At 38.5% G+C, this 21,278-nt stretch overlaps 1 protein-coding gene across 8 annotated transcripts in view; it reads left to right on the forward strand.

The window, feature by feature from the left end:
* Positions 1 to 1,545: 1,545 nt before the first annotated feature.
* Positions 1,546 to 21,278, forward strand: part of Stacl (SH3 and cysteine-rich domain-containing protein) — a 788,683-nt gene continuing 768,950 nt past the window's right edge. For all 8 annotated transcript variants that reach the window (XM_071586629.1, XM_071586632.1, XM_071586633.1 and 5 more), the window contains exon 1: positions 1,546 to 1,735. In XM_071586629.1, coding sequence (XP_071442730.1) covers positions 1,546 to 1,735 — 190 coding nt within the window. The remainder of the gene's footprint in view (positions 1,736 to 21,278) is intronic.

Raw genomic sequence — 21,278 nt, forward strand, 5'->3', positions numbered from 1 at the left:
TCGAAGCCTCTCCCATTTAAAAGTCTTACGGCTCTTACCTTACGGGGAGGATAGAAAGAGTTTTTCTGTCTCATAGTTCGTCATTGGTTTCCCCGACTCCTCCGTATCCATTTGTCTTAGTTTCGTGTCTCGGTACCTTAGTGGAGACAAATTTACCCCAGTCGTGCCGCGGTCGCGGTTTCCTTTGAATTGCGCGCTCCATCAAACTTCGGGGAGAGCGAGTCAAAAACATTTTTTCCGCTGCCCAGGAAAGGTCGCAAGATCGAAACACTTACTTGTGAAGGGACATGTGGTGGCCCTGTCCATCGTGGGCATCTTCAGGAAGGCAAGCCCATGGTAGGAAGGAAGGGCGCTGAGGGAGGAAAGGATGACTTAAGAAATTAGGGAGTGTTAAAAAAGAAGACTTTCTGGGGAAAGGCGGAGGACGAGCCCTGGGTGACAATAGCGTCGATATATTCAATCATCTCATCCCGCATGAACGTGAATAATTCTTTTTGATCGGTCTCATTTGTTTCTTTTCTTTTCCTTTCATTCCTTCCTTCTAATAGAGTCGCGCCACTACGCTGACGTACCCGAATGGTCGGCGCCAAGTGAAGGAATCCGTCCGGAAAAGGGCGACGGACCTTTTAAGAAAGGGGAGAGAGAAAAAAACGGGAAGAGACGTCGGGAGTCGACGTCACGTCGCCTGTGCTTGTGTGTGCTACTTTGTGTGAGTGTTGTTCATCAGTGTTTGGCAGTCCCATTCGCGAGCAGCCAGCAACCCTCGAGCCAATTCCGCGCGGTCTCGTCAAATACCCGAGCTTCGCCAGCGCGGATGAGATCGCGAAGGGAAGATCTCGCTCTTTCTCACTCTACCTTCCTTTTCACCGGTTACTGGGGATAGGTGCTGCACTGTCCTCTCCATTCTTCTGACCCGCCATCTTCTCCGATTTCTCCCCCACCCTAGCGTACGCACTGCCGTGCCGCAGCCGTCGAAGATAGGACGCCCGCACGCGTGCGGAGAGAAAAAATTATCCCGAAGCGTGCGGCAAACACGCGGAAGCCCTGCACGCAGATCGATAGGACCCCCGCGAGCCGCCCGTCGAGGCGACCCCGAAGTGGTGCGGTGAAGACAAAATAAACAGAGAGAGAGGTATATAAGACGCCGTGTGAGATCGTAGAGGACGACAACGGAAAGTTTTTCACATCCCTTCGTCCGCGTCGTCGCGAGGGATCCTTCCCGCGTCGAGGTTGTCGGTCACCGTGACCGATTCCAGGACGAAGACCACAGGCCACTGCGCGAGAGAGTAATCGTTCGCCGGCCCGCCGAAGTGAGTGAGTGGTGATCGTCGTGGTCGCATTTCCAACAGCCGCCGCGTCACCGACCGGGACGTCGGCCGCGTCTGCCTCAGGCGCCGCCCGCGCTCGAAACGACGAGAGCCCGCCGTCGGGGGTGGTCTTCGCGGGGCGCTCGGGGTGCCCCCACGCAGCCGGCGGATCCTAGCCGAGGGTCGCGCTGGAGGGGAGCGGGGCGCGGAGGTCGGGGGGTGGGGGGGCGGGGGTGGAATGTACGTGATCTTCCCGGCGGAGGAGCTGGTGGCTGTGAGCGAGGGGGCGTCTGAAGCGGGTCGTCTGGCTGAGGCCCTCTGGAGGAGAGGCATGGCGGGCGAACTCTCCCTACGGGACTTGGCGCATCCGGCGCTCAACGAGGCACTCAAGGCACACTCCGCGGTCGCCTTCAAACTCGTCCGAACAGGTAAGGCTACCACCGATTAACGATTTTGGTTTGCCACAGAGACGCTGTTTCGCATTCTTGTTTTATTTATCTGCCCGTATTCGAAGGAAAAAACATGCCACCCCATGGACCTATAATATATCTGGCTAGTCTTTGTGAGGTTTCCTTCTGCTTAAAACTTTCTGGGTGATTTACAGATTGCGTCGGTGACGGGTCGAGGGGCGGACGCAAAGGGAACACTAGACGCTCAGATGTTATAATAACTCGTTCGTTAAGTCCAAAATTTGGCACAATGCCTGAGTGTATTCAGGGTGAGTTTTGCTTCATTGGCTGGAAACAGTGATTTGGAAGTTTCGACTCAATGGAAGTAGTTACTCGGTCATTTTATTTTTATATCGCTGCCAAATCTAGTTTTGGACTTTTCGCATGGCCTCTAGCATTCACAATTGGATCTTTTATTCGAGAGAGAGTAAATATCTAAGTGTTTCTCCGAGAGAACAGGGATAGCTTGTTTTGGTAATTTAAAGGGTTGAGTCATATTTACGTAACAGCTCCACAGCATCAAGGCGTTCAGAGAAAAATAAATTTTTAGCTTTGAGTATTTGCTGATTTCAAGTCATTATTTTTCCCTTAGTGTAAACAAGAAAGGGCACCATTTCTCCTTGGATTATATCTTTCTATTAATACCATCAAAGAAAGAGGATGTGTATGAACGTTCAAAGAGAATAGAATTTTATTAAATTATTAGATCCTATACATGATATTATCTCGAGGGGTCCCGATTGTGTTACACTCTATTCAAGGATTGATATACTGCAGAAAGTTGAAGCTTTCTCTTAGAATTCCCACACCTGACTGTTAAAAACACTAGTTTATTACCCATTTCTAGTCAGATGTTTGTGAGCATCTTATAATTTTAGGGGGCTTCTGAATTCATTATGAATGAGCCTTCTGAATAATTCTTCTGAATTCATCGGTCTTTGAGTCTGAAGTATTACCATTGAACTTTTTAATGGTGTATAAATATCGAAAACGGTCAAAATAAATAGTCTCCAAGTGAATAATGCAAACATTATTCTTTCATTCTCGACTATTATTTTTAAATAAAGTAGTCTGCTCTGGGAAATGTTATTTCTCCTTCTCGCTAAGCAATATGGATTGAAAAGGTATTGCACATCAAATCGTAATATTTGAGACCCTTAAACATTTATTAAGATTATATTTGATATTTTTTTCGGTCAAAATTTATGAAAGCCAGACAGAAGACGCTGGCGAGTGCGATATTTCTGTTGCCCCTGGTATTTGTCCCATAGGTCTTCTGTTAATTTTTCTAATAGCGTTTGATCAAGACATTTTATTTTTGTATTATACCTTTATTCTACTAGGAGACCATTTATCTTTTAAGTACGTAACCTGAGGTCTACCGGTATAGTAAAATTGAAATGAAATAATTCTGATTTTATGATGGGTGCCCTATAATGGCGATCGTGTATTAGGTATTTTCCTAACTAAATAATGGAAATAACGTACAAAGGTGTGTATATTGTAAGCATGAAAATAATTTGGCTTGAACGTGATAGTTCCCGTATAAAGTTTAGCTGCACGAACATTTAGGCTTCTGGCATCGGAAATTAAAACGATGGAGACTCTTCGGATTATTGTTGTTTATTCACAAATAAAGGCTTGGTAAAATTATTTAATTCATATTTAATTCATCATTTAGATATTAATGCTGACTAATTTAGAGTTGTTGAAGACAGACTTTGAATGAAGGTCTCCGTAAGCTGGAAATCCTATTCGCGCAGCGAGCTCCCGCAATGAGACTACAACGAGAGGTGTGAAACCTGTTGAAGGCAAGGCTTGACTGATAAATAGTAGAAAGTATCAAAATTCAAGTAAAAATGGTGCATTATTCTGCCCAATTTATTTCCTCTGATTTACACTGTGATTTATTCTTGTTGTTCATGTTAAGTGTATCGGAAATGCAACAATGTTGTGGTCACGGTGCACAGTAAATGTAAAATCTCTTAGAGTTCAATTAAACTAGATCTTTTAAATGTAATTACAAAGTTGTAGTTTTCCATTTTAAAAAGAATTGATTCCATGAAGTCACGCCTTAAACAACCAATTAGCTCCGCTCAACTTATTTTCTACATTTACGTAGTTGCTTCTAAATTTGCCGCATTATCAATGTTACACCTTGCCTTGAAATGATTGGTAAATGTGCTATTAGTAGTATGAATCCAAAATATATCTTAGTAACATTAGTCAGGTAGCTTCACCGCTGCATCGTCTGAGAGATTTTGAGATGGAATCACGCCCAGGGTGTTCGTTTGCAATGCCATGTTGAATGAATAATTTGATTTGTGAGCTCGATACAATATCACCTAATTCATAAATCAAAACGCTTGGCAATATTAGACACCATTCCACACATTTTGTGGAATTAAATTCATGCTACATTACGATTACGGTGTTTTTTATTTCTTGAAATGAGATTATATCAAGTTAACATACATATTATCAATATTATCGCCTAACCTTGTCTTAAAAACGCTCTTATTGCAATTAAATACATGGTATACCATCTTGTCGACGATCAAAGGTCGAGAGAAACAATAGATTAGTTATTCAAATAATAGGTTTGATTGGTAGGCGGCCACCCAGAGAGTTAAGAAACTGTCCACCATAGCTTGTTTGTTCCAAGCCTTCAGCTGATCCAGTTTTCTTAAGCACTTGTCGGACGTTTGAATGATATTAATGATTACTCTTTCAAACTTATCTATCTGGTTTAGATCAATATTTTTCTTCACAGATATTCGGGAATGTCAAAGGTTGTGTTTCGCTGACATCACCCAACGTTCCCAATCAAATTTAAACATTAAATGGATTTACAGCCTAGTTCTTTAGTAACCAGGCCTCCTATCCAGCTTCATGGGTGAGATTGTACAATTTGTATGTAAACTAAAAGAGGCAGAAAGATAATCTGAAAAGCTCTTTGAAATTGAAACTAGTTGGGGTGGCAGGAAGAGAGTATAGTTTATAACCGCCGTGTCTCCAGACAAAGTTTCTCACCTTTTGAATTTTCTTTTTTGAGCAATTTTTTTACAATTGATTTGTTAATTAAAACAGTAAATTGAATGGTTTTTTTGGCATAACTATTACGTCATTCAGCAGAGGATGGAAATTTTTGCATCCGTAAAAATTTCAAATAGAATAACATCAGATTTCTAATGGTAGAAAATGTAGTAAATATAGTAGGATTTTTTAAATTTACTCAACGTTCATTGCTCTATTTGCGTCACACCATTGGAATGTTAAGTCAACATGCACATCTACATCTACATAATACCTCACAAGCCGCCGCACCTGTCATTAATAGTTGGTAACAATGTAAAATCGGTCAAAATTTCTTTTCAATCGTAAGAATTTACGATAGGTTAATTTATCTCTACACTGAGTGGAGATACTGAAGCAAACAGATTACGACACGGAGTCCATATCTTGTCTTGAAAATGGCTCATGATAGAGAAACCAGGACGCTTGATTTATTTCAGAGCGTTCTTCATATTAACCGAGAGGATACTCGTACGTAACTCTCTAACTCGTTCCCTTTGTTGAAAGCTTTCTTTTGCTGTCGTTGGCTTCGCGCCATGGCTAAAATCTAGCGAAGCATTTCCATTTCTTTCGGAATACCAGACATTTTGCATCGCTCGTAGTTTTACAAAGGCTGGTAATTAAGTATTTTCATATGAACGACCATGGGTGACACTGGGATACCTGAAGTCGTGGGTTTGGACGGCAATGAGGCCTCTCTTTGTGGAATCTCATAAAAGACGTCTATAATTTTAGGCTACGCTGCCACTAGTCTTTGTTCGACTCCGTTCAGTTTCGTAGAACCATCTTAGGAAGACCTTGAATATTTATTTCTGTGTACCATGAAGCTTGATGGCATATTTTAATTGCAAATGTCAAAAATGTCTTCATACTTAAATTTTGCCGCGGAGTTTGATGTTTGGGTTTATTATATAACAAGGTGGACGATTTATGGAGAAAAAATAAGATAATTCGACGACGCAATTCGTAAACATTTGGCATAAAGTACCTTTAAAATCAAATCTCTTTCCGGTGTGATTTATTAGAAAGTGGCAGTGATGCCACTCGCTCTGCGCAAGGAGGAAGAAAACAAGGCGACGGAATTGTCCTGCTTTAGCTTATCTGCTGGTTTATTTTCGATCCATTACGCCTGTGAAGATTTCTTTCCAAATTGAATACGTATATTTCACGTAGTTGATACAATACTCGTATATTTCTTGCTCAAATGCAGGTCACCTCGGAGAGAACGAAACATTGAAGTTGGGGCAAAAATATTGGGACTAAAGCGCTCTTCGATTTCTGGTTGAGATCGGAACTCAACTCGGTAGCTTACACAATTCCATATTTTTGTTTATTTATTAACTAATTAGTAAGCTTCATTTTTGTTAGAAAGTTCTCGATCAGGAATTGTTGATGATTATTCGTCAGTTTTTTAGACCACTTAGCGTTTAAGCGATGATTTTCTTTTGAATTAAGGTTCGTTTCAGGAAAAAGAACGCCGTCTTGGGTATTATCTCAGGAGCTGACGCTGAGTGACGTGAAACGATCCCCCCAATGCCATTGGAGATTGTTCAGCAATAGAAAAAAACATCAGGATGACGTCATTATTATGGACGGTGCCTGAAGTATGAGGAATCATGACGAGACAAAATTCGTTCCCTCACCCTCCGTTCGAATTCCACCATCCGTGTCCCCCGCCCTTGTCACGCAGTCACCCCTTACTTTACCCTCTCGCATCGATCAAAATTCCCAAATCTTTCGGTCGCTTTCTTCTTTCACCTGCCTCAAATGTTTTTTCTCCGGCCTCGCACACCTCTTCCTTTTCCCCGCGCTCCTTCCCATTGTTTCCCCAACCCTCCTTCGCGCTCTGTCCCCGCCGTGCCATCTCATGGGCTTCCCAAACGGAATTAGTATTCACAAATTGAGTCCGGAGAGAAGGAAAGACGGAAAGAGAGAGAGAGGGGGGGATATAGAGGGAGAAAATCATTCGCGACTGCATGGCTTCGTGCGAGGCGTGCGCTCCCTCTCCCGCACTCTTCGTCTCTCTACCTCTTTCTCTTCTCACTCCATTCATTTTTACATACTCCATTCCACATCCCTCCCACTCTTAAATAAGTAACTACTGTGATTAACCCAAAGGTCGGTTTGTTTATATTTAGGTTTGTTTTTCAGTGTTTTCATTTATATTCCTCCCCATCCCATTTGTCCAGGCTTTGGCTTTTCGTTTCCTCAATTTTCCCATTGTGGCCATTCCGCCCTCCACCTCCGTACTTGTCTCTCCGCCAGCGCTGCCTTATGAGACGATTCCAATCACGAAATATTCGATTACAGATAGGCACCCACCCTCTGCTTCCAATCGTGTCTTCCTCTACGGGGTTGTCTCCCGTCGTCTTCCTTGCTCCTACCCGAAGACTAAGGCAGCTGCATGATCTCTTTACTCAATCTTACCCTAGTATAAAAATGTTTGTGTATTATTCATGCAATTAGATACCTTCTTGTTTACCTACGTTTGGTTATTATCTTCGTCATCGCTGAACAGAAATCGATGGAATCTTATGATGCAGTTCTCTAGTCGTCTCTCTTATCTGTTTACCTCTCCTAGTCTTATTGTCACCTGGTTTGCCCAATTATGATTTCCCGATATGATTTTGTCATATTCAGAGTCCCCCGTGGTCATTCAGTTTTTACTTTTATCTATCTGTCTTTTATTACTTTATTATTTCATATTCTCTTGGTAAGTTTTATATTTTTCAACAGGTTTCATCCCACTGCAGAAGTTTTGCTTTAGCTATTTCATCTGTTTGGTTTACTACCAAGATAAGCCATTCAGCTATTAGCCATTTTAGCCATTAGGAACGCCAAAATGGAATGTGTAGACTTAATTTAATACCTTGCAGTTACCCTCACTCACAATCTCTGAGGGGTGAAATACATACTGGGAATATGGACAAGCTAACAAAAAATTAGAATTTATTAGAAGAGTACTTGGTAAATGTGATGAAAAGGTCAAAACGACATGTTATCTCTCGTTGGTTAGGCCTCATTTAGAATATGCTGCTAGTATATGGGATCCTCACGAAGTTGGATTAATTGCAGAATTGGATCGCGTGCAGCGTAGAGGAGCTAGATTTGTAAAACGTTGTTATGATTAACTTAGGAGCGTATCCAAAACATTAGAGCAGCTAGGCTGGGAATCACTCACGAAGAGAAGGTTAAATTACAGATTACCTCTCCTGTATAAAATGGAAGGACATCTCTTTAACAATGATGTTGAAAATGTATTATTACCCCCATCGTGCTACGGTAGGAGAGATCATGCTAGTAAAATTAGAGAGATTAAGTGTAGAACAGATAGAATGTTAAAATGACAATTAAGATGTCATTTTTTCCACGAACGATAGAGGATCATAATAACATTGTTCAACCGCGGTAGGGTCTCATTCGGGTAAAATTATTCTGGTGTGTGTTCCCCCCCTGGCACGTACCCCTACGGTGGCTTGTAGGGTATATATATATTTGTAGAAATAAATAAATATACTTTTAAGGGACCACATTTTCATAGTTTCCAATCGTCCCTTATTTCTTCCGGTTACGTCTTTGTCTTACGTCAATGAAAAAGTCACGAGTGTGTTTTGATAACGTTTATTCACTCAAAATTTTGCCTTCAGATTCTTGGCTATTACCTACCCGAGTGAATTGCTGACGAAATTAGTGATACCAGAGGTGGTAGTTTTGATGCCCCAGTAAGTACGATCGTAGAAATAATTAATTCAAATCCTTCTGTTACACTCTTGGCGTGGAGACATGAGGAAATTATTGTGGCGTTTGATCTTTCGGATCGGTTAGCTTTTTAGAATGCACCAGCTTATCCCTCCTTCGTTTAAGTAATCAACATGAACCTTGACCTACAAGTGCGTCGGATTGGTGTGGTCGGCACTGTATTCCTACAACCAGGGCTTAGGTTTGATTGGCGCTTATCACAGGACTTTATAACGGTTTTCATGGTAATTCTTTTAAATTGACTACTCAATACTATCGATATCTTCGAAATGTGTTCTTGTCCTTTCCTACATCTGGTGGTGTCTCTAAATTGTTCAGCCCAATGCTTCTCTCGTAGAAAAATTTTCGACGGCGTCTCTAATGGGAAAAGATGTTAAGATTATTAATATCATTTACTGAGCAAAGAGATTATGATATAAAATGTCTTAATAAACTGAAGGGAGAGCTTATTGGCCTCATTCTTATAACGAGTTTATCAAAAATGAAAAACTTCACGGGGTATGAAACGAATCGTAAAGAAACTAACGTGTAGGTTTGTTTACCAACGATGTAGAGCTGAGACCTATAATGGGCAAATTGTTCTCCAAATGTTCGCCAAATTCCATTTGTTCACAACTATTTTGGTGATGTTCGTATGAATTGAGTGCGGGAGTTTGTGACGTTATCTATATTGAGTCCGGAAACTAGTGGATTTATTCCCGAAATTCGATTGCGAATATGCCATATCAGTAAAACTGTTAAAATTCAGTATTGTGTTGTCATTTTCAGGTTCTTACAAACAGTGTATAATCGCTGTATCCCTATGATTCGCCTGCTCAATTGCGAGAAACTTCACAAAGTTATGATAGTCATAGGAGGTTTTAAGCGAGGCTCTCAATTTGCCTAATCACTGTTACCATTCAGTCGGAAGATTCTTGGCTGCAGCCGTGCATCATTTCCCATTCCATTTTAATTCCTGTGTTGCCTTTTGGCGCCTCTTTCTCGATATTTCTCCATTTTCCTTGAGTATTTGTTTAAAATGTTTTCTAACAACGTCCTGAGGAGATGAATTTAATTCTCAAGTTTTATAGCCTAAAATTCTTCTATACAAACAGAAAGATGTGACCACTGGGATATTATATCCTCTGACGGTTGACGTCATGCTTGGCCATTGACTGAGAAACTGACTGTCTCCTTGAACGAGAAAAGCAATTTCAATTTCGATCGTCAAATTAGTTACTGTGGTTCAAGTTACTCATCCAACCTTGAAAATCCTACCTGACAGCCCATGAAGACTAACAGCTCTCTGATTTCATTAGGCCGAGGTAACATCGGAATGGTGTTGGAAAGCTGCCATTATTCCATCAAATGGAATGAAAGGAGACTGATCTCTGGGAACCATTATGGCTTTGCGATGCTCTTTAGATTTTGAGAATCAGTTTTGACTTAAAAAATATTAGGAAAAGACAGTAACTTTGTGGATGGATATGGATGGATGGATATATATATATATATATATATATATATATATATATATATATATATATATATATATATATATTGATGATTTCGTCGAAGTAACACGGAAGTGTTGAATGACAACCTTTAACAGCAACAAACAATATAAGAGCACGTAAAAAGATCACTCACACGTTATTTAGTTATCATTTCGACGGAATTCAACTCCGTATATATATATATATATATATATATATATATATATATATATATATATATATATATATATATATATATATGCTTTCATAGACGTAACACGGAAGTGCCGAATAGTACAATACACAGTAACACATAATATAGAAACACAAAAAAAGAGAACACTCACACGTATTTTCTTGATATTTCGACGGAAACAATCCGTCTTCCTCTGAAGATGTAGAAGTAATGATTACTTCTACATCTTCAGAGGAAGACGGATTGTTTCCGTCGAAATATCAAGAAAATACGTGTGAGTGTTCTCTTTTTTTGTGTTTCTATATTATGTGTTACTGTGTATTGTACTATATATATATATATATATATATATGCACACACACACGTACACACATGTAAAGAGGGTGCGTTCCTAAAATAAAGCAATTATTTAAAAAAAGTACTTTATTGAACATATTTGAACAAAAACAATTCTTCCAAGTACTGTCCTTAGGCCTCTACACATTTTTTCCAGCGACTCTGCCATGACCCGTACGCGCCCTGGAAGGCGTCTTCGGGGACCTCTCGCAAGGTCTTCGTCATGGCTGATTGGATCTCTTCTATGGACGAAGAGCGGGTTCCATTCAGGGCTGCCTTAATCCGAGGGAACAAAAAGAAGTCTGCTGGGGCGACGTCAGGACTATAGGAGGGGTGGGGTAGCGTTGGCGCCTGGTATTTGGCGAGGAACTCGCGGACTCTTAGCGCGTTGTCGTGATGGAGTTGGCCGGTAGCGGAGATGTCTTTTCTCGCCCTGATGACCCTATTTCGTAGTATTTCCAGCACATCCACGTAGTCCACAAGCTCCTTATGCATCACTCCTTTAATGTCGAAAAAGACAATGAGCATTGTTTTCACTCTTTATTTGTTCATTCTTGCCTTTTTGGGCTGGGGGGACTGGTCGATGTGCCACTCAGAGCTTTGGCGTTTTGTTTCTGGGTCGTATTAAAAACCCAGGGTTCATGACCACTGATGAAGTTGTCCAAATAATCAGGTTCATTTTCAATACGTTGCAAAAGTTCACTTGAAATTTCTGCTCGATGGGCTTTTATCGTCTGACAACACCTTGGGCACGAGCTTGGCGCACACTTTCCTCATCGCTAAATATTCAATAACAATGCGAAGCACAATAGTAGCCGACAAGTTCAGTTCATTGGCAACCATCTTGGTACTCTATCGACTGTCAGACTGCAATAATTATCGACCACATTGTTGTCGGTTTTGCTGTTTGACTGCCGCCCAGAGCGTTGTTCGCTGTGAACCTTTTCCGGCCCTCCGTAAAGGTCTTTAACCACCTCAAAACTAGAGAGTAGGACAGAACAGGGTCCCCGTAAGCCCCAAGCTAAAGTGATTTTTCGGGTACCAGGTCTTCCTGGGAAACCATAACCGGCACAGGGAAAGGAACTGGCCCCCCTACCCTGATGTGTGAATTTTCACACGCCGTATAGGGCTTAGTACTGGGTGATCTCTGCCATCACCTACTAAACCGACCTTCCGGTTGATTACTGTGGTTTATATATATTTATACAACATAACCATGTCATAATTTCTCATTTAGCCATTATGGTATAAATCGCTGCAAAGGAATGTTGGAATCCTATTACCTCGAAGTAGTAGGCATTAAAATTCGCAAGAAGATACCAGCTGATATTGAAAAAATAATTATATAATTGGCATAGTCTTTCTTTACATGCTTAGATGGATTCTTTGAGTGTGATATCTGGTAATCTCTTCTCATATATACTTCAATTGGGTGTTCAGAACAACGTGTTGTTCTGAACACCCAATAGTCTATAATAGTGTCTTTGTTTAATAATTCGGTTCTCATATTAGGGCTGATGAGCAATTTCATTCTAATAGCATTAAGGGAATTTCCGGGTGAAAATCAGGGAGAGATGCCATAGAAGTATATTTGCGTTCAGATTCAAATTCTTACTTCATTTAAAATGTGACAGGCAGAACTACAGTGCCCTGTAAATGGATGCGTAGTATCTGTATTCTAATTCCTCAACTTTAGCTCCCTCTGGAGTTTTCATCCATATTAGTTAATTGGAATATTGATGGGTTAACTTTCAAGTTAACTATATCTTAGAGATAAGATTTAAGGGCAAAAAATAATTTAATTAAAAAAATAAAAGTAGCAGTCTACTGTTGATATACCCTTCATCGATCTCAAGTCACGCGAAATGATCCATAACCGGGGTTTGATATGGATTTTTTCTTGACCCTTACCAAGTACGTATCTCCTTATCTATCCAGATATGAGATCTCTCGTCCACCTGAAGGTCTTTGAAAGAGCGTAATATTCCGATCAATACTTTGAAAAGCGCTCCTAATATATACAATTAAAATTTAATTCATCGTAGAGAGATGGAATAATGACTAAGATGAATTAATACCTCTCAATCTTATGTCGCAATTACGCGATCAGTATAATGAACGTGGGTTGACGTGAAAATAAGTATAAAAATTGAGGAAAGCATATCCTCGCCACTAATTTAGGTAAGTGAATCAGTCTACCTATTAAAAGCAGGTGTTCGGTGTTTCGTAACGTCTGTTATATACACTCTATCGTGTCAACTCCTTCTTTGGCCCACGTTATTTATTTTTGAATTTTTTAATTGTTTGATTTTTTAATTAAATGGGTATGCTCATCCTACGTGAGTAGCAAAAGTGCCTTTCTTCAAAAAGTGGGCGAATTATTTAAAAAAGTCTTTCGACATGCCTACAGGCCGCTCAGCACGTTTATGTGACCCTCAGCAGCATCTCCTCACTCCCCGCCAGTGGCCTTCGGCGACGAGGCATGCACTCTCTCTAGTAGGTGCGCAACCCAACCCCGTGTTTTACCACGGGATGCATACACCCACCTCTCTCGCACGATCACCCCATAGCCTCTGGCACCCTCTTCACCTCCTTCCTGCGCCGCCCCTACCCCTTCACACCTGTCGGCTCATCATGTGCCTTCCCCGCCCTCTCTCTCTTACCGCCCCGGAGCCGCGGTCACTCCCAACACTCTCGCTTTGCTTGCTCTTTCGCTTCGACGCGCTTTGCGATCATCTCTCTCTCTCCCTCTTTCCCTTTTACCTTCCCTCCCCGCTCACTCTCGTCCTTCTCCGCCCTCGCACTTCTCCTCTTCTACTTCATCTCTTTTCCAGCGATGTGTATTTTTCTCAAATACTCGTTTCTAGGGCATAGCCGCAAGTGGGTGCTCTGTAGTCTGGGCTGTTTCCAGCTGTCAACGTTTCTGTTTTTTTATTTGCCGGCGGTGTTTGTCGGAGACGTAATTTCTGCGCGAATCCATCAAGGGTCGACGTTAGGCCCCCGTCTGTTGAAATATAAAGATACCCAGTTTCCATGATTGTGTAGACTTAACTTTAGACTAATTAAGATTAATTTAGTTGAATTGGATTCATGAGATAACTTTTATTTTGGATAATAAGCTATGCTTATTATCCAAAATCTGGGTTCGAGTCCCAGTCAAGGCGAATGATTTTTACGCTCTGAAATTGTTGCATTAAAATGCACATTAGCGGATGACTCCGTTAAAAGTTACTGTTGCGGCATCTCCCGCAGTTTCTTTGGAAGCTATGCTTTTTAAAGATAGCTTGAGTTTTTGCTGTTGTTGCAAAATATTTAGGGACTGGAATACAAATATTGTTATTTTTATTTATTTTTTTAATAATCCATATGGGAAAAAATGATTTTTTAGTTTACAACTAAATACAACCTCAAAAACCCTACCACGCGTGCCGACTTATAGGATAAACTATTAACTCGGAGAGCATCGACTCTCCTCCTTCACCTATTAAAGAGATTCAAATTTCTGTCTATTCTGCCAGTCTATTTCTATTCCACATTTCTATCATTCTTTTAAAAATATTTGTAAAGATAAAATGTATTGGTAGCCCCAGCAGCGTCGCGATGGCTCATAGGGTTGAAACAATAATACGATAATAATTTTTAGCACTTTGCGGGAACCAATATTTATGAATTGTCTTGCATGACATGTACCGACATCGATTCACCCCTTCTCATATCAAAAGTATTTTTGTAGGTGCTTCTCAGCAGATGCTATTGTTTAGGACCAGGATATTATAGGGATATGTATTTATAAGGGTGTTCTCAATAAAATCGCGTAAAAATAGCAAAGTGCTCTGACAAAACTAGAGGTAAAGATTTGCAAAACGCAAAGGCTAAATAGTTGAAGGTTGAATAACATGAATGCAAGATAAAAAAGAAATAGTCTTTTACCATAAGATTATGATAAATTTATTTGACAAAATAAATAATAAGTGTCCTTTCGAATAACGAATCGCTTTTTCAACCCTAATGTTTTAACAATATTTTCTCAACTCTAATTATTCTCTGTGCGTATTATTTATGATTTGCTAGAAACAATATCTTGATTGAGAAATGTTACACAGCGGACAGGGGACATTTGAATTTAAGGTTTTGCTAATGGTTATCTGATTTTACATGTATCGAAATTACTCTCTGTATTATCATATTGCGAACTGAATTTTCGATATTTATCATTTCTAAGAATAATTGTTTTGTTTTGTTATAATAATAATAATTGTTTTGTCAGTGAATTTCGTGCGTGAGCGTTTAGATTTCCTGTTAAATAAGTTGAAAAATGGGATTGAAATTTACGAAACAATTTAGGTCATAATGAACATTTCTAAGTATACTATTTCGAGAGCATACATTTTGAAGAAAACTTAATGTGCACTTTTTTATTTGCAGCTTTGAGCTTTTTAGATAAAATATAATATTGAATAAGTACGGATGGCGATATCATTTTAGCTTTCAGTTTACTTGTATTGAATCTACCGCTAGGCATTTCTTATAATTGACCAATATTTAATATTTCAAAATGTTCTGTATTTCATTAAAATTTATTTCCTTAAAATTTACGAATACGTTATTGAGTGATGCAAGCTTTTGCTTTATTATAGGCACACATAAAACCGTTATAGATTTTATATTGAGGCTTCAATTTAGGTCATAGGGAACATTTCTCAGTTTTCTATTTTCTTTGAGATTATCAATCTTATTTATGTGTAAAAAGTAAAACAATACCACTAGTGCGTGCTATATAGTTTTGAAAGACCACAAAATCATGGATAAATGTTTTAAAATATCGTATACCTGTATTTAGTAATTATAAATTTACTTTTTTAGCCAATGATTTTACCGTCGTTACGCCTCCGATTTGCCTCTTTACTCCTCTCTTTGCCCTATAATATTGCCCATGCTGAAAAGCGTACGTACGTATTTTATGAGAGGTATCAGGACTCTCCTCATTACTCTATCAACCCTACTGCTTCCCTCCCTCTTGTTCGTGAAATATGTAAAAGTGTCACCTGTATATATCTGGATGGATTTGTTTTTAAAATATCTCCTCCCCCTAGCATTATCTGGCGTCTCTTTCTTATGCTGCGACTGCCTTGACGTGATGTCAGCACATTTTTCTTTTATCGCTTGAGCCTCTTTTTCTCTAATTGCTTATAGTTCTACCATAACCATTACTATTTACTTTTTATTTTAAACAATTGTCTTCGTCGTTATTTTTCTGACCTCTTTCTGAAATTTCTAGTTGAATTGGTTTTGTATCCATAGCTTAAAATCCTTAATATAAAAAGCCTGTCTTAGCAAGTAAGGTAAGGAAAAATATCGCACAATTAACGGAAGTGCCTTGTAAAAGCAATACAGTAAAATAATTAGAAAACTAGATTGTGAAATAATTCTTGAAGTCTGAAGAAAAGATATACCTTAAATTCAATACATAAGGTTATCCTTGTGTGCCTAATTTGGTCGTAGAAGGTAGGATGGCTTCGAAATGTTAATCAGGAGAGGGATGAATAAAGTAATCAGGATTTATGAAAAATCGAGCTTGTTTAGAAATGCAAAAAAATAATGTTAAATAATGTGAGAAAAAGTTTAAATTTTCTCAACTTTCGTAGGAAATAAAACTAGAATAGGTTCAATCTTGTGTTCTTACTTTACTACTTATTTCAAGTTATTTTATCATCCTCACATCAGCCTTAAACGTAGCATCAATATGCTTAGCCACATCATACTCTGTTATCTATGAATATTAGATTGAGAGTTATTTAAATGTTAACTAATTGCGAAATATCCCTTTTCAGTAAATGCGGCCTTTTCGCGGTTTTTTCATTAAATTATATTCGTCTGCTGAATGTAATGTGCAAGGTTTTCAGGAGGAAAATGTTTACAGAACGATTCAGTATGGCATCTGAATGTCATGTAATATCGTTTTTACCGATATGTCTCCCACTTATTCCGTTAGGGCGGTTAAGCAAAGAATCCTGTTGCTGAATAATTGGTTACAGGACTGAAATTCGGAAAATCTGCGAGCGCAATCTTCAGGATCAGGCCCGCAGAATCCATCAGCTAAAATCCTTGAATACTTACCATTAGAAACTGCCTACAGAATCTTCGGGATTAAGTCTGCAGAATCTCTCAGTTTAAATTCTTATCGGTCAAACTCCTGGGCTCCAGAACTTAGTGGGAAACTTCGAGTTAAAAAGTGAGAGGAACTGATTCCCCTATCTAGAATGAATGGATTCCAAGCCTCAATTCACCACTTTCCCGATCACTTTCTATTTTTTCGCGTCTGGCATTTTCTTTCTTTTATCCACAGAAAGAGCAAAGAATTAAATTTTTCTAATTAATTAGAATATTTAGTAGAACTAATTATGTAAAATTAGTGAAAAGATTTGGTAAAATTTATTAGAATATAAGAAAAGAATAGATTTCTGTTTAAATGAAATGTGAGGTTAGCACACATTTTTTTCAGCCAAGTTGCCACGGCATGCATAAATATTCATTGATATGATTCACTTCTTTCATTGATATGATAAGGAAAATTAGGGCGATAAAAATGAATGGCTGATAGAAAAGACGCGCTCCTTCTTATACCATTGATTGCAAGATTAAACGTAATATTTTGCCGCGATATATATGTGACAATTTGTATGTTTCCAAGACGTAAAATATGACATTTGGACAAGAGATACAAAGGGTAGTATTAAAAGTGGACCGTGTTATACTTGGATATTTAAGTCTGAATGTGACAAACATTTTGGAATGAAAGTAGTTAAAATAATGGTAAAAGTCTTCACTTTTATTGTAAATATTGCTATTACTGTCATACCATTCTTAAAATTTATAATAACCATTGAATAGTACCATCCAATATCAAATCAAATTTAACTTAGATTTTCTAACGGATCAGATTATATCCCACCATTAGAAAAATGTATGTATTTATTGTTGTAAAGTCATCAAACCTACATAACACACCGCAAGCTGTCACAGTGACCAAGGAAAGTGGATTTTGGATACCAAGCGTTGAGAATAAGAAACAAAAAGATCTGCTGAAGGAGAAGGAAAGAAGGAATTCGTTGGTTAGACAATCACATTGGCAAATACAGCGTATGTCTCTGAGGTGGTATTCAACCCCACGTGACATTAAACGAACCGCCTTACTTGATGTACTTCACCCCACCCCGTTGGAAGAATGAAAGCTAATTTTTTCTTACGTGAAAAAATCCTGAATTATTTGCGTTTTGGCTCCATATTAATTCAAAAAAGTCTTCAGGATGTAATTTTTTAATAAGAAAATGTAATGAAGTATATCGTTAGCTCTAGGCTTTTGTTCCCCGCTGTGAGTACATTTTACTTTTGGTTGAATATATCCTTTTACCGGCCTATTCAGTGAATTATTTCATTCTTGTTTATTACATTGTAGCTGATTCTGCTTAAAATAAGCAACAAAACATCATCGTTTTTATATTTTTATCTTCTTACCATCTTGGCGCAATCGGCGTGACAAGCCTTCCTTTTTCCTACGTTGTGCCCTGCCGACCAAAAATATCTTTCTTCCAAACTCCGACTACCTCCCTACTTTTCTTGTCATCTCTAAGTAAACAAGTGTCTTCTTCAGATCATCTCTCTCTCTTTCCCACAGCAACCATGTCATCGACAAAATGCAATACTGACGCTATTTTCGTGAACACCCGAAGGGTTTATTTATTTCATATATTGCTTTCTCACTGTAGACGTTTAAGAGAATACTAGGGCGTCCAAATCCATGCAGTGTTACTCGTTTATTCTAACATCTTCATTGCCAGGCCCTGTTTTAATTACAGCCAATAATTTATCAATATCAAAATTATAGTAATTTTAGAAATAATGGCATCTCGTGATAAAGATATTTCGGGAAATTGCACCGTTTTTGGTATTTTTTTGCTTCATTTTTGAAAATTGTGAAACGATTAAGTGACTAAATGGTATTTCTCCGGTTGAAACAGAATGTTACTCATATTACAGAAATTAAGGGGAAACGTATGGACTAATGCATATTTTTATATGCGTACTGTTCTTATCTGGGACCCCGTAACATGGGTCTCATTTTGTGCAACAAACTACCAGCTGAATTTAAAACCTCAATGTGCATTACATCCCTCAAGTGTAAGCTGAGATGCCTCTTGCTGAAAAGAATTGTTGTTACATTGTTGATATATTGGTTATGCCTATATGACGTGTCCAATGCTAAATGTGCAATTTTCCGTTGTACTATCTGATCCTTGGACAAATCATCTTTTGGTGTTTTGCCGTGTGGTAGGTTTACTCATGGTGGACCTCCATATCTTTCTGTCCTGAGCCATTATTTTCACTTCTTAGTATCGTCCCCTAATCTTAACCATGTCCAACTGTGTTTGATGCCGGGACCATCATCTTGGCATTGCATTTCACGTGATATCTCAGTCGTTGAAAATGTTAGATTAGTGTTCTACTGCGCTAAAATGATCTCGACTGCTTTCAAGATTTTATTGGATTCGCAGCATATGTATTGTTTTAAAGTTTGCTATTGTGACACACCATAGCTGGCTGAAGATATTCTTAATGAGACATATGCCGGCCTGAGTAAAACTGCGAGACTTAAATAAGTAAACTTGTCCACTCCTCTGGTGTAAATTTACAGCGTAAGGTCAGTCCACTCTCAAACGATATAAACGGACCTTATTCTCAAGGAGAGTCACGTTTGGGAAGTTCCCAAAATGCTTAGCAAAAGTGGTGTCACTTTTGGCAGAATATAAATGCCAAATGTGGGGCTCGTTTTATAATTGCTTATACCTCGAGAAATTTTCGCTTTCCCAAAATCTAATTTATGGGCTATCATGATGGAAGGGAGATAATATGAGACGGGAGAAAATGTATCCAAAGTGTTTATATTAGGGGATTTTTCCTCTCGGCTCAATTGGCGTGAAAATTAAGATTTCTCTTCACAATCTTTCCGTTTTGTGCTGCCGGTCAAAAGTATATTTCTTTCAAACCATATGCGCTTCCTTTGATTGGATCTGAATTTCAAGAGGTTGAATCCTCTTTCCTAATCATAACTTGATAGTTTTGGTACTTGTGTTGTTTAATTATTTTATTTTTTTACGAGCGAAAAAAGATCTTTGGTGAGCCAGAATATTATAATGCATAACGTATAGGGATTAAAGAAATAAATTTGTTCCTATCACTCGTAATACGGTTTACAAATGTTAGGTATGGTATTTAAATTTGAAAAATGAAATTCTTTGTCAAGTTACGTCTCATTGTTAAATTTAGTTTTTTCTATAAAAAGTAAGACATTTTTCACGGGACGAATTATCAACGTATGAGCCAAATTGAAATATTCTGAATTCTGAATATAATTTGTAATTTTTATTTTATGCGGTGAATTATTTTCTCTGATACATGTCTCAGACCAAATATTAGCATGTAATTGGCTTTAAAATATTGTCAGCTCATAATTTTAATCTTAGAGAGGTTGAAAATTGGTGGCACAATGAGTTTTAAGAAAAATGATACCTAGACTACTCATGCGCTAATCGTTTTAGCGTATTCAATATAATGGCACATTTCTCTGCAATGAATCATTTGCAAATGTTCCATACCTCCTCACAGAATACGTTTTGGATATTATCATTACATAAAGCTATGTAAAAAGGGATGCCATTGATCTTTTCCCGTATTTTTAAATAGCTTGTCCAAAGTCTTCGCGGCTCAGTAATAGAAAAGTAAAAGATAATGCAAATCAATTTTTTTCATCGTGTTGGGAATATTAAGATAATTAAATATTTAATAGCTTATTAAGCGACATGATACATTATTGGGATGAAAATATTCAAACACCGACCGTACCATGCCTAACGTATATAAGTTGTGGCTTCAGGTCATCAAAGGAACTGGGTTTTCTACCCAGAATGATTAACACGTGCCATAGGCATTAGAATAATGTAAAATCGTCTGAACTCCTGTTAAATATCGTTGTTAAATGCCTGTTTTAAATCGTTTTATGTTCATTTTGTGATTTTCCACAAGTTTATAACCTTTAACTAGGTAGCATCCTCAAGTAATCACGAATAAAATATTTTAAAATTGTGCTCTTCATTTCATTTCGAACATTGGTACGCATTTTCGCTTTTGCTCCTACTAAAAAAATAATTTCGGAAGACCCTTACAAAAGAATTTTTCAGGTTTCTCCGCGGATAAAGGTAATTGAAAGAATAGCTAGTTCATACACTGTGCTTTAGCTATCCTTCCCCTTGTCGATATTTATAAGTATTTCTCCATTAATTTGAAATTATGGCCCCAAAATCTAACTGCAAGAAAGGCACCAAACATTTTACTGTCATTATTTCCGATTAGAGATGTTATAAGTTTCTTGGAGTGCTAGTCAAAGCTCACCATTTGTGATTTTCCGTATTATAAGCTCTAATCGAATGGCAAAGTGAAGTGGAATAGGTGTATGCTCTCGTGTCATGTTGATGTCCTCATAAAGCTGTCACCTTAGTGCCCTGCATTTTTGGCATTGAAGTATTTCAAATGTAGGGGATTTTGAACACAATTCTTGGGTTAATTTTCTCGCTCTAGTCCTTCTTCTTCATTCTTGTAGCTAATCATATTCCTTAGCATGTCTCAC

This window comes from Hetaerina americana, unplaced genomic scaffold (assembly GCF_022747635.1).
Source record: "Hetaerina americana unplaced genomic scaffold, ioHetAmer1.1.p SCAF_24, whole genome shotgun sequence".
NCBI classification, from domain to species: Eukaryota; Metazoa; Arthropoda; class Insecta; order Odonata; family Calopterygidae; genus Hetaerina; species Hetaerina americana.